Source organism: Scleropages formosus, chromosome 6 (genome assembly GCF_900964775.1).
Source record: "Scleropages formosus chromosome 6, fSclFor1.1, whole genome shotgun sequence".
Classification (NCBI taxonomy): Eukaryota; Metazoa; Chordata; class Actinopteri; order Osteoglossiformes; family Osteoglossidae; genus Scleropages; species Scleropages formosus.
The window spans coordinates 23,539,387-23,553,804 of record NC_041811.1 but is presented as its reverse complement, the minus strand read 5'-3'; the positions used below and the strand labels follow the sequence as shown (position 1 = coordinate 23,553,804).

The 14,418-nt window shown below is 38.2% G+C and overlaps 1 protein-coding gene across 6 annotated transcripts in view; it reads left to right on the top strand.

The window, feature by feature from the left end:
• The first annotated feature begins 757 nt into the window (after positions 1-757).
• cdk5rap2 (CDK5 regulatory subunit associated protein 2) overlaps positions 758-14,418 on the top strand; it is a 37,588-nt gene continuing 23,927 nt past the window's right edge. For 5 of the 6 annotated variants that reach the window (XM_018752010.2, XM_029252862.1, XM_029252860.1 and 2 more), the window contains exons 1-2: positions 11,302-14,057; positions 14,217-14,351. In XM_018752010.2, coding sequence (XP_018607526.1) covers positions 13,002-14,057; positions 14,217-14,351 — 1,191 coding nt within the window. In that variant the 5' untranslated portion in view covers positions 11,302-13,001. Of the gene's footprint in view, positions 958-4,519; positions 4,585-5,522; positions 5,588-6,596; positions 6,708-8,527; positions 8,605-9,410; positions 9,535-9,640; positions 9,808-9,949; positions 10,107-10,659; positions 10,714-11,301; positions 14,058-14,216; positions 14,352-14,418 lie in introns of those variants that run through there. The other variant, XM_029252863.1, reaches the window with a different exon arrangement.

Genomic DNA, 14,418 nt, shown 5'->3' with positions numbered 1-14,418 from the left:
AACATGAACATTTACACTGACAGATTAAAAAAAAATATAGTATAGTGTAGAATATTAGTGTTTCAGCTACGATTCAATGTGTAAATTACGCCAACGGGGGAGGCTGCATGTGATATGTTTATATATGTCTGTTGTCATAACAACAGGCGGATATCTCAAGAACTGCAAAAACGCTGCTATAAAATTTGTTTAGCTATGCATGTATAAATTACTGTATCAAGTAAGATAAATACTGAAAAAAGCGCTGCACTACACTAAGAAAATAAAATTAATATGAAAACGTAAAATCTGGCCAAGTACGTTCAAGATCGTTTATTTCCGAGATTCACGCCAAAGCCTTTATTATCTTCCAAAAAAGTTTTAGTTCTCCTGAATTTCTGTGGAACCGGTTTTTGAAGAAGCTTTAGATAAACAACTTGAAAGCTAAGAACTCCAAAAAAAAAAAGGAAGCTAGGGCGTATAGTTCAGTTGTAGCTCGTCACACGGTCCTCTTCATTTCGTATCACGAATTGGAGGTAAGTCTGTATTCATAGTAAAGTCCTCCCTCTGCATCCACAGTTGACATGAAATTGTCCAATGAAGAACGGCGTTACTGATTGACAGGTGGAATACATGAGGAATTTCCGCCACTTCCTGGCAACCTTCAGCAGAAACGATCGAAGGCGTAACCTTTCGTCTTGTCCAATCGCTGTGTGCCCACGAAAAACATGGGCGTTTCCAACGAGGCGCCACCCAAACTTCCAACAGTGCACCGACAACTACGTCACTTATGCTAAAATGGCGGTAGTAACGATCGCTTTGAATTTTAACTTGCTTTTTAGCGCGTTCAAACGGTAAAGTCTTTAATACACGGTACTACTTACATGGAAGAATTCCACACATAAGAATAAATAACACAGCAAAAATGGACTCGGTGGTGGGGGAAGACCAGACTCTACCGCTAGATATTAATGGAAGGTAAGACGCAGGCGTGCTTTCGACTGAGTGAGTTAATTTGGAGATACACATCATCATCAGAAAATCCTCCCAACATTTAATTAACGTTCAGACGTGAACTCAGATCTTTGCGTTTCTATCCACACAGTAAGCGGTAGACGTTGAACTTGAAATTCCCGCTAACGAGACGTTGACTGACATTAGAACAGTTTGTTTATAATTCTGGACGACATATGATATATATATATATATATATAAAGTCGTGAATATTTTTAGTACGTGTAATGCTAAGTAAAGAATACAAAAATAGTTACTGGAAAGGAAGGACGTTTTTGCAATTTATTTTTAGTCGAGAAAAAGGCAACCGTCTCTTTTTTTAGGTCTTAACCGTTATTACGTCTGTTGGCGGAAAAGCAACGGTCCGTCGAGAGGGTTTAGCTGCAGTGTTGTCGCTGTACCCACTCACTAAGTAGGCCGTTAACAAGCGGGTAGGCAGTGCGGACCCAGACGGGACCGATAGGCGTCCTGTGCTCTGAGTCCAGCTCGCTTAGTGGCGGGAGTCTCGAGCCGGAGTGCGCGAGCTCAAGGATGACTGTCGCGAGAAGGTGGGGGAAAAAAATCAGTGGAAATGTGAACTCAGTCTTACTTTAAATGAGTCGGAAGTGCGGTGTTTCGTCGTGTTTTCCGCCATCGTCACGTTCTACTACACTACAGTACTGAAAGGTCCCCGGTTCGAATTCGGCTCTTCACGTTGTAGTACCTAGACTAGAGTGAGGTACTACACTGAACTGCAGTAACATACCCTTATGGAAATATTATAGTGCAGATAATATTAGTCACACTGACTGTGTGTGTGTATAACTATCATTTTGTGCCGGGTTAAATAATTAATTAGCAGATTCGAAGTGCTAGCAGTGTGTTGATAATTTCAAGGCATCTCCCTCCCCCATTGCTTATAAGAAGTCTACACGTTGATGTGTTGAATTGTTCACTGAACTTTTTTTTTTTCTTTTTGCCTCGATGGCTTGACTTCCCGTCAGGTGCTTTTGTTGAGTCTGAACCCGCAGCCTTTAGACTTCTTATAAGCAATGGGGGAGGGAGATGCCTTGAAATTATCAACACACTGCACAAAATACTCACATGCGAACACTAAGGAATAACAATTATTAACAAGAAGAAATTTCACTGGACACATCTAACTCGGCCTTGGTGTGCTGTAATATCCACTGTATTCACAGGCAGTGTGAGACTCCAGGGAAATACAATCGTCTTCTTGCCATCCTGTCAGTGTCAGCAACTTTCACAATTCGTTAACTTCTGTTTGTGTGTGTGTGTAACAAAAGTATGTATAATCTGGCAAACATTTTTTTGAATTGTTATGGGAAGGGTGATTCAGTGCATTTATTTGTTGACATCTAGGATAGGTACAATTTTTAAGGCTACTACACAGTGGTGGTTTTGAACCCGAAACCTTACAGTTGCAAAAGAGCAACGCTAGCTACTGTGTTATGTACAGTCCCCACCTTAGGGAGTTAATAAAGAATTAAATTGATTTAAATTTACTTTAAATGATTAATTTAATAGAGCCAAATAGACTCTCTGTCACCCTAATTTTTATTATCATTGCATTGCATAATATGTGAAGCTATGTGTTTTGACCTGGTCAGCCAGGTGGTTGTTGGTGTAATTTAACGTGTAAATGATAGGTGTGGTGTGTGTTACTTTATTCTGAAACCAGAGATGGCCATTTCTCATAGTGAAATTGTAGCAGGGCTTTCTGTGATATCCATGTAAATTAATTTATGTGTAATTTTTGCCAAGTCCATAATGATGAAATGTAATTTTGATGTGTTGCTTGTAATGCTTACACTGTATAGACAAGCAGCAAAATGTGCATAAAGAAAGTTTTTGTAACAAGTCATGTGATGGTGGCAGCACAGGACGTTTTGAGGGAAGTCATGACATTACTTTATGATCATAGTTAACGATGGTTATAGTGATTATCTTAATGCAGTGGTGGTTCTGCTTGGGTGTCATTGGGCTGCATAGTTGGAGGCATTAAACTTAATTTTTTACTTCTGAATAACCAGGTAGAACTTGATTTTCCACTTAAGAAGTAACATAGACGTTCTCATGAAAATTCTTGCAACCTCATATACATATTCCCTATTTAATGCCTAAATTGTACTTTTGCTGAGATGTCCGTCGCTTTAGACAAAAGCGTCTGCTAAATGAATAAATGTAAATGTAAAAATGTAGATTCTGTTCAATTTGCAGAGTCTCTATATTAATCTGTGTAATACATTCTGCCTTAAGATATTTTTAAATGCCTCATCTATAGCTAAACTAAGTGGGTAATTTACTCTTGCAATTTTTTCTTAATACAAAGTTTAGTCTTTTTTTAATAAGGATCCTGTCTTTTTTTTATTATTATTTTTTGGGGTGCAGTATCAGTCTTTTGCTTTACAAAAATTGCTGGATGACATGTTTAGTTTTTTGTTGCACTATGTGCTTGGTTTGAGTCCCCTCTTCCTGTGCAACCTCTTTACTTGCATCTCATGAAATAGGTTCATCTAAGAGTTAGTTCTCTTTTTTTTAAAATTTTTTTATTGTAGTAAAGTCTGCAGAATAATTTAAATGTAAATATTAATGCACTGAAATGTGAAAAGGGCAGAATGACTGTTCAGTACAGCAGTTTGGTTCTGTTCTAGAGCTGCACTGGCTAAATTTTTTTTATCCATCATTATGTCTGGAAAGCTTTGCTCCTCATTTCAAAGGTCTCACTGATGGTAGATTGCTTTTTCTAGCTCCAACAATGACATCGCTGTTGTCTTATGTCAACAGTTGCATAACCAATGTAAAAGAACCTACCAGCATGATCTTCAGAACTTCAGTTGTTAAAGTAAACAGATTTTTGTTGTGGCAGGTACAGTTGTTTGGAGCCAGTCATGACATTAACTATGACTTCCTCCTAACAGTGGAAGGAAGTAGCTCAGTGCTGTTGTGATTAGATGTCAAAGACTAAAGAAGATTCATGCCTTTTAGCTCACATTATTTCTGCTTTTTGTTTGGTGAAGCTTAGCAGTCCATTGTTTTGGAGAATTTTTAAAAATGATAAAAGCATTATGGAGCTTTTTACATGCTTTGTGTAGACATCACTGAGCTGTGAATCTTCTAAGGCGCTGTAAGCCTAAGTCGGAGGTCACAATGGCTGTTTGTTGAGAAGTACCCCCCCCCCCTTTAGTTAATCAGTCAGCTTTGATTAGAAGGATAATTCATCCTGTGGCTGGTACATGATAAGCTTGTTTTTTTTTTTGGAAATGGAAATAAAAAGTAAAAAAAAAAATTAATTTGGTTTTTGTTAGCATCCTAGGTTATTAAATGGGCATGTTGTAGATGCAGCTGCATTTGTTACCCATTTTTTCCATAAGCAAATGAAATTTGATTTTGTGTTTTACAGAGAATAAATCACATTAAAGCAATTTTGTGTTTTAATTTAGCAGTCTTGTCATGTGAAACTGTGGTTATTCTAAGATTAAACTTGCTAACTGCTTTTTTTAATGAGAAAATTCTTTTGTTGCAGTACCAACATCTCCAGACTTCCAGAGACCTCAGATGTTGAGGATCTTACTGTGAACAGTATGCCAGGTACAGATGTTCAAGCTCATAACTGGATCACTTTTACACATAAATCATTTGAATTTTAGAAATGTATAGTGTTTTTTTTTTTTTTTTTTTAAATTTAAATTATAAATGCTGGCATTATGAGGGGTCAGTATCAGGATTGGACAATATAACGTTAACTGCATTTCTTCTGTTGCATTTATCCATGGCGTTGCAATTTTTACACAGATAAGCTTAATACATTGATTTGAAAGGGCAGCAGGTAACACAGTGGTTAGAGCTGGTCATACGTTCAAATTTCACCTAGTGTTGTGCCCTTGAACAAGGGGCTTACCATGAATTGCTCCAGTAGAAATTACTTTGCTGTATAACTGAGTCTTCAGATAGTAAGATTTCTGCTCTGTAGTGCAATAAAACAGTCACTATTTGAGTATCTCCCAGGTATTGTTGGCAATGAATTTTTACAACAACATGTGCGTTATAAATTGAGCTTGTTGATGTATGCATCACTGTTGACTTTACATGGCAGTGTTGGCCCATATGTTCTGTGGAAGATGGGACATTTGCCAGGCAGTTTGTAATTGGCTTGAAATGTGGAAAAAATATTTGTTTCAACACAAACAGCATTTTTATTTTTGCTCTGTGTGTGCTCTGGCTGGTAAACTATCAAAGAAATCTGTATATACGTGACTTGCACCACTGCATTACAGTAGTCAACCACACTGACTAAAAGTAAGCAGTGTATGTAAAGAGCTACATGAACAGAGTCTGTTCATAGGAATTACATGTGTGTTTTGAATGTTTCCTGGCTGCAGATATATATAACTCTTAAGGAGTGCCACTTTGTAATAACTGGTCAGCTTGTATTTTGTACGTGTCTTTACATGTATGCTTAAATAAATTTCTAACAGTATCTAAAAATGTATTACATTTGCTTTTTGAAACAATGTTTTTCTTCCCAGCGTGCTTGTTTCCTGGAGAGAGAATCTCACCGGTTAGAGCGCTCACGATGAAAGATTATGAGAATGTAAGTTTTCTGCTATTAGAAGGTTTATTTTGAGCTGCTTCTTTAGTAGAAAGCGTTGTTGCTTATTTTACCCTTTCTGGCTTGTGAGCGTTAAGGAATATTTGGGTTTTTTTTTTTTTGGTAATCCTTAAATTTAAAATGTGCAATACTTTCCTCTTTGGGGTATTACATCAGCCTTTCTGTCTTTTCTTGGCTTAAGCTTTGGTGCGTGAACTACTTTTGACCATATAACCTGATCCACCATTAGATGACTTGTTTGGGTGATTTCACAAACCCTGTGTGGTTGCATCCCTGTGTATTTATTCTTAGTGCTGCCTGATGAGATGATTATTCTGCTGTTATTTTTCCTGGACCCTCTCAATCGAGCATCATTGAAACAGGGTTGATATATCTGAAAAGTGGTGTCAATCTTACATGATGTTTAGGAAAAAGGGATTTTTCATTCTTCTGCTTTTATTAATCATCAGTTCATGAAACAAAATGGCTGTTATGCATTTAGCTGTAGCTAGAGCTGTGGTTCCTTATTTTCTCCAGTTTCATCTACATTGTGGTACAGTATAATAAGATTTGTGATGTTTGATTCAGGTATATATAGTTTAAATTCAATCACCTTCCTCTTGTTGGAGGATTAGGGACTTATTTGCTCCTGTAGATTGTTATATCTGCGCATCTTCCCCAGATGAGTCCAGTTAAATGCCAACAGAGAACAATGTTCAGCAGTCTGCTGCCTCCATCTCCCCTCCCCCATGCCACATCGGAGCCTTCTGGGTCTGGCATCCATTGGCTTTTCACGGGAGAGTGTGTTAAAATACGCTGTGTTAGCTTGAGGAAGCATTGTACCGTGAAATACACAGCACACTTGTGTTCTTGTAATTTTTTTTATTTACAGATGTATAACAATGTACAGTTCATTGTGTTATTAGGAAAATCAAACGTTTTTCTGTTAAAATGTGTTGTAAATGGTTTTAAAATTGGCCAGTAAAGGAAATACAATTTTGCTTTTTTTCAGCAAATTACTGGTTTGAAGAAAGAGAATTTCAACCTGAAGCTTCGCATTTACTTCATGGAAGAGAGAATGCAGCAGAAATTTGATGACTCAGCAGAGGATATATTCAAAACGGTGAACAGACACAATTAATTTCTTTTTTGGAGCCCTGATCTCACATTTAGACTACTAAACTTGTATGTCTGACACCATGAAGGTACAAAAACTTGTAACAGGATTCGCCCCTCTTGAAAACTAGTTTAAAAGTATTGACAATATGCACAGACATACACACACACATCCCCACTCAGTCTGTGTGGAGTTTACATGTTTTCCCCTTGTTGATGTGGGTTTCCACTGGGTCCATTGCTCTGGTGTATACATAAGTGTTTGACTAGGCATTGTACTGTAGCGTATCTAGTTACAGTCTAATAGTTACAATGTTAGATTGTAAATCACTTTAGGTGAAAAGGTGTCAGCTAAATTCTATGTAGTATTGTAAATTGCTCTGTAGAAAAGAATCCACTAAATGAATACATGGAAATATTGTTTCTCAGCATACACTGCAAAGGGATTTTCTTTCAAAATGCTCATAGTAAATACACTGTAGTGAATCTAATTTATTAGTATTCGTTACTGTCCACCAGTAATTTTGTTAATGTTTCCTTTTGTGTAATAGGACTAAAAGACTAATGAAAAATAGTACAGTTATGTGTATATAAGAATTCATACAGTTATGTCTCCAAAAGAAAATAACTTTAAAGTAGTTAACTACTAAATGATCTTAGTAAAGTGATATATTGAGTCACAACTCACCAGGCCAAAAGAAAATGTTCTCAAAATGAGTTCATCATTAACGAATAGGTGAGATATACTGTACAAAGCAATTTTCAGGCTGACTTTGTCCAAGGTATTAGTTATTTGGATATTTATGTGATTGCATACTCTTTTTGAGATATGTAGGGTAAGTAGCTTAATGGGGGCAAAAGGTGTAAAATTCACACCTGAAGTTTTACGATAACAAGTCAGCAGTTGTAGCTGCTATCCTGAAATGCTACAACATAATTTTAATTTTTCAGCCACCACTGTGCATGGTACAAAGTTGTGGTTGTTAGATATAAACTGCTGCACATTTGAAGTGCACACACACACACACATTTTCTGAACCGCTTGTCCCACACGGGGTCGCGGGGAACCGGAGCCTACCCGGTAACACAGGGTAACGTCAGGCCGGAGGGGGAGGGGACACACCCAGGACGGGACGCCAGTCCATCACAAGGCACCCCAAGCGGGACTCGAACCCCAGACCCACCGGAGAACAGGACCCGGTCCAACCTACTGTGCCACCACCCCCCGCACATTTGAAGTAGTTAAGTTATAGTCTGGAATAAAATGGGGGGGGCCTTTGCTTAGCTTTGGAGATTGCATTCCAATTCCTACAAACTTGTTGGAACTAAAGTATATTCACCAGGAGTGACAAATAAAATTACACGAACCTATTAAAGCAGTTGCCTGCCCAAAATATTTTCGCCCAGAACAGTAATGGTTACCAGCAGTACTTCTGCAAATACACATGCTCTCCAGATGACTGTTTATTGACTGTTTTAAGTAAGTTTTGCATTTTTATTATCCATACTACATAAGTGTTAACTAAGAGAGTATCAGTTAAAAGTAAACTTTGCATACAAATGCAGTTTCAACAGGATACTGTTGCAAAAAATCCAGAGTCAGTGTCATTGTTTTCAGTTATTTTCTTTCTGAAATTTTCACAAAGTCGTGTGGTTTTCAATTGTCTAAAAGGCTGCATAATGAGAAGTTGTTATATTACTTGTACTAGCAAACAAAAGAAAATACTTAATCTTGTGTGCACATTTACCTTCATAATGTTCTGCAATAGTCTTTGGTTAATTCTTAGATTTGTTCTCACACGTTTGTGGTATTGTATTTTTTGTCAGAATATTGAACTGAAAGTAGAGGTGGAGTCCCAGAAAAGAGAGCTAGCTGAAAAACAGGAGCTTCTTGTGTCTGCCTGGTAAGTACATTGGTAGGTGTTTCATGTTACTTGAGTTCTGTGTACTGTCTTTTAATCTAGTATGTTCCATTTCTGTTAAAACTATCACGTATACAGTACAGGTGGTCCCCCATTTACGATGGGGTTACGTTCCCCGAAACCTATCATAAGTCAAAAATATCATAAGTTGAAAATGCATTTAATACACACCTCTGTGTGACAGACTGGGAGATGTGATGCTGGGCCGTGACAGCGATCTGCAAGAGAGTGTCGCTCCACTATCGCTTACCTGGGGAAAAATCAAAATTCAAAATTCGAAAGACGGTTTCTACTGAATGTCTGTTTCCAAGTCACCATCTTAAAGTCGAAAAAAAATCGCAAGTTGAACCATCTTAAGTTGTAGACCACCTGTATACAGATTGACTTCCACCTTAACACTTCATTGGATAAGAATTCAGATGTTCTTAAATTGGTGTGTTTGCAAAGAATACATCCTCCCATTTTGATAAATTATTATAAACGAACTGAATCCGTTTCATTGCTCTGACTTGTTTCATACTGTTTTGGTGCCATTTGTTAAGTCAGATGTCACTAATTTAAATAAACAGTGCACCATTTTAAAGTAAAAATGAGTCTTAAGTCATAGGGTATGAACTGCCTGTCCTGCAGGATGCAGGTGGGGTTGTAAGGGTACTAGCGAGACCATATTTGTTGTTCCACAGTACCCTTGTTAAGGAATACCTGAAAGTGTGTGGAATCCTCATTTTTTCATCTTCATGGTGTAATTTTGGTTGTCTTAGAAATGGCTCTGTGTCTTTCCTTTAAAGGAAAGCTTTGGAGAGTTTGGAAGGGAAAGAGTCATCTGAAATCTTCCATGTCAAAGAAGAAGCCAACAGAGAGAGAGAACAGCTCAAAAACTTCTATAATAAGCGAATACGACAGTTAGAGGAGGTAACTATTTTTGATTTGATATACTTTAGGTGTACCTAAATAAGAAGGTAAAAAAATTTTTTTTCTGTAAGCACTTTAGACTTAATGACACTTTTTGTTAATTTAGGATCTGAAGGCAGCTGAAGATGAGGTGGAGAAGATGGCAACAATTGCAGAGCAGGAGAAGGTGCGGAATATAGGCATGGAGAAACAGCTTTTGGCCTTTGGTCTCTCCAGCACGTTCACACCTGCTCCCACTCAGGATGTGCACCATGTCTTGCAGGAGAAGGACAGGTAGGATCAATGGAGTGACTAATTTTTTCTTACAATTTACTAAAATCTTTTTTGCATTCTTTTGTAAATTGTAAATTATAAGGGTTAGCAGTTTTATTATATAACATAAAGCAGCTTACCTTCTCTTGCTTTGCATGTACAGTGTTATTGAGCAACTGAGGCTTACCCTGAAGAGCAGGGATAAAGAGATTGATGAGCTACAGAGGGCCAGCTTTGAACAGGACAAAGGAGGCCTTCCATTCTCTGAACACATCAAGCAACTGTCTGCACTCCTTACCGATAGGGATGGAGAACTCCTTGTGAGTGTTTGTCTCCCTTGTTATTATTTTAAAAGAAGTCGTAAAAAGAGGACAGTTGCCTTTTTTCTACATAAATGGTAAAATTGTAAGTGAAATGTAAATTTAGCATTGAATAATAATGGTAATCTGTAATTCAGATTTAGATGAAGTATTTTTTTCACTTTATGACAGAATATATAAAAACAAACAATTTTCTCAAAGGATCCACCTAGTTTTTGTAACATTGTAATGAGTATAGTTTGGCAGAACATCAGTGAGCATAAGTACATTGTGCACAATAGGGTGACACAGCAGACCCCAGGTGAAATCAAAACATTCTCAGAATACCAGCTTAGTGTATTGATTAAGCATAGTTTTAAAACACAACCATCCAATACTTTTGTAATGGGTAAATAGTGCTGATACTAATTGCATTCAACTGTGATAAAGTGCTTATTTCCAAATAAAGATTTACAATTTTAATCGTTAGCCTATCACATTCTCATTATGTTTATTTTAAGATGTTTATTGCAGTGCATATTAGGGGTCTAACAAAGTTCTTTTTCTCCCAAAGGCTCTCAGGGAAGAACTTGGGTGTGAGAGGGCCAGAAATGAAAGAGAGGCACAGGTTGGTTTAAATGTTTTTATATTGATTGATACAAAGTGTGTCTGAAAAAAAGAAAAAAAAAAAAAAAGGAAAATGAAACATTAAGCTGCTGCCTGTATCCAAGGGAACTGATGTAAGGAAAACCACTGCAGACCAACCTTCACTGGTGTTTGTAGAATGTGGGGGAGGGGACCTGCTATTTTTCTTTAGTGATTTGCTGTAGTGGCAGTAAGTTGCCCTATGGACATGGCCTGATTTGGAATCAGTCCATTTTACATGCCTCCTATTTAATTTTATCTGTGATGCAGAAGAGATATGTTCTTACAGTTCTTAATACAGTCCCTTATTATACAGATGACAAAAAAACTAGTTTTTTTTTTTTTCCCCCTCTTTTCTTATTGCAAAAGGCCTTGTTTCCCTAAGAACTCAAAGTTGTGCTCTTTTGTATTATATGTAGAAGTAAGCTTCCATCATGCATGAATGCTTTTGCTGGCCAAAAGTGATACATAGTCTCAGGCAGGCTAGCATGTCTGCTTTCCTCTCATCAAAATGAAGCGACTATGCCGCTTTACTGGGAACAAAAAAAAATCTACTGTCAAATTGATGTTATGCATTGTGATGGATCCAGATCTAAATTTGATGAGTCAAACTTCAGTGTGCCTCAGTTATTTTATGGTTTGTTTTGAAGTCCATTGAATTTTGGAAATTTTCCAACTTTTTAGAGTCATAAGAGAATATCTAAAGATATGTTATTTAAAACTTTATTGGAGTTATTCCTTCTTCCAGTGTCACTGTGTTACTGTGGGGAGTGTTGTGCTTGCTCTTTAAAGGGGAAGTGGAATGAGGGGCTCTATTAATTTTGTTTCATATATAGGTGTAATGAATCTTACAGGATGTACACCCTGTTGTCCATTATTAAATGCTCAGTTTAGAGTTGCAGTTATTTAAAATTGGCTTTGAATGACATCCTTAACACCCTTATGGCAGCCCGCTCTCTGGTGAGGTAGGAAGGCTCGTGCATACATCTGGGCATTTTGGAGTCCTCTGGCAGGAGTAAATGTCATGGTGTTAATAAGAAAACCTAATAAGAAAACCTAGCGCAGAGCTAGACCAAGGTATGGGTGATCACTTGTAGCTTTGTAAAATTCGCTAATACCTGATACTTTCCCCCCACCTTACACAGGTGCAGTAGATTCCTGAAAAACCATTTTTATGGTGAATTACCACTGCTGAAAGATGTATTTATCATTACATTTAATTTAAAAATTTAAGACACCCGTTTAAGATGAAACGTCACCAAATCCCAAAAACATTTTAAAGTTTGCAATTATTTCTTACTTTTGTCCATGTAGTCATATGATGCAAAACATAACAATTATGTATTTTTTTGGTCTTCATTTGCAATTAATACTTATGCTCATAAACGATGCACATGTACGAGCTGCTCCAGCTCACCCGAGGGCGGAGCTGTCCATAGTCTTTTAAATGAAACGGAGAAACAGTCCATGGTCCCACTCTGTTATTGTTCTAAAAATTCTGCTTTTGCCCTCCACCCTTCAAAGCTGTGCATGATGTTGACATTTACATTTATTCATTATTTTCTGCAACTTGACCTACAACTTCATAAACAGAAGTGCATTTCACCTACAGAGGGACAGATACAGCTGCAGACACACAATTCTCTAAGCAGTCATTTGGTGAAATGCCAGAATTTTTGCTGCCACACCTCACACAAGTAGCTGCATTTAGAACTGATAATGGGATTCTCACCCACTCTGGGTCACATTTGACTAATGAACCAACTCTCAGTTTGTAAACTGGAGCCAAACTTTATGCCATAGTGTTTTCACTTAGCTGTCAATGTTCCATTTTATGTTAAACTTGTTCTATCATAGCCATTGCACAGGGCAAGAGTAGCAGCTATTCTAAAAGTCCAGAAAAGTCAGTACCAGAAAAAATTTGTACTCCATGTTTAAGCACATAGTCAAAGGATGTTAACCAGTGAGAGGTTTCACTACTGTTCAGTAATAATTTCAACTATGACACTGATTTGATGCCTCTGACTGAGCAAGATTTTTGTAATTCAGCTAAGGAATTCAGTCATGGTTTTCACAGAGGGTTTGGTATGAGTATGCGCATTCGGACAAGGAAGCAGGATTATCGGCTTTAGCTCAGGGCTTACTATATTTGTCTCGGGAGCCTTTTAGTGCTTCCTGATCATTGTACAAGCTGCAGCTTCTGAGAAGGCATGGTTTGTACTCTCCCTTCGGAGCACTTCGTGTGGATACAGGTACAGCTGATCTGAGACCATGAGAGACCGATGTCGCATTTGCCGAAGCCAGCTCCGTGGCAGTCAGTGTCGCTGGATTTTTAGCTCTTCTGGGAAAAGGAACCTACAAGTTGTCCTGTCCTACATTCTGGGCTCAGAGCTGACACGTGATGGTCACAGCGAATTTCTCTGCAGCAAGTGTGTCTACATGCTGGAGAGAGTGGTCCAGTGTGATGTGATCATTGGACAGCTGCAAGATGCCCACAGCTTTGAGGTGCAGAAGCTTCAAGTTGAAAAGGAGAACCTGGTGCAGTGCATCTCTCACATCTATTGGCGGCATAATGCCAGACCAGAGAAGAGCAAGGATGCCAGTGCACTATCGAAGCACTCATCCATGGAACCCATGGATAGCCTTGCTTATAGAGGGCCAGTTACAGAGGATCATTTTCTGCATGGAGGAAATTACAGTGACATGTTGGGTGAGATGAAAAGATGCATGAACTGTGACTCCTTGGGAGGCACAGACGTTCACTTGGCTGCGGGATTCCCCTTCAGGAAATTAGCTACCAGAAGGACCTCAAGGAGCCAAGCCTTAAAGAAGCCACGCTCCCACTCACAGAGCATGTACCTGGAGCTCATCCACAGTAAAAGCAGTGTGTCGGGGATTTTTCAGGACCGCTCATTCTCCCTTCCGTCTTTAATCTTGGACTGCCAAGAGCCCTCTGGATCCATCTCTGGATGTTTTTTGCCTGCTACCATTCCTTTACAGAAGAACAGAGTGGATGGAGCTCAATCTGCCATCCAAAAACCCATGTGCAAATCTAGAAGATGGCATGGTCAGAGAAATTCACCCACTCAAGTTTCCATTGTTTCTGAATTGCTTAGCCTACTCCAAAGCATTCAGAGACACCCTGTCATAGTACAACCAAAGAGTAAGATCCCTGTTCTTCTGAAGTATTCTTGGTGCCTGGCACCAGACAGCCATTATAGTCAGAGTAAGGCACAAATGGCAAGAAAGAAATGGGCTGCAGAGTGGAAATCATTAGAAGATCTTACAGATGATTTTGATGACGAATACATGCCACTTAAAGCTGAGGTAATGAGATCATAAGCACATGTTAAAGGAAGTTTTAAAAAAAAATTCTAGTATTTTATGCTAGGCTAAATGGAGAGATGCAACAGATTAGCTTGTAAAGTTAGTAAAACATTTGTTTTCATGATGGTTATTCAAATGTTGTCTTTAATATTCGTTCAGAGCCTTATCAACAAACAGAATGAGGCAACTGCATTGGAAGCTGCAGCTAAGCAGCTAACAGAAGAATTAAACAGCACCAAGGCTTTGATCCAAAATCTAAAGAAGACTCTAGAGGATGAAGAAAATGAAAACAAGGTTCTCATTTGAAATATACCAGTTTTTTTTCCCCTTGGTTTTATGTGTTTCTTTTCAGCAGGTATTA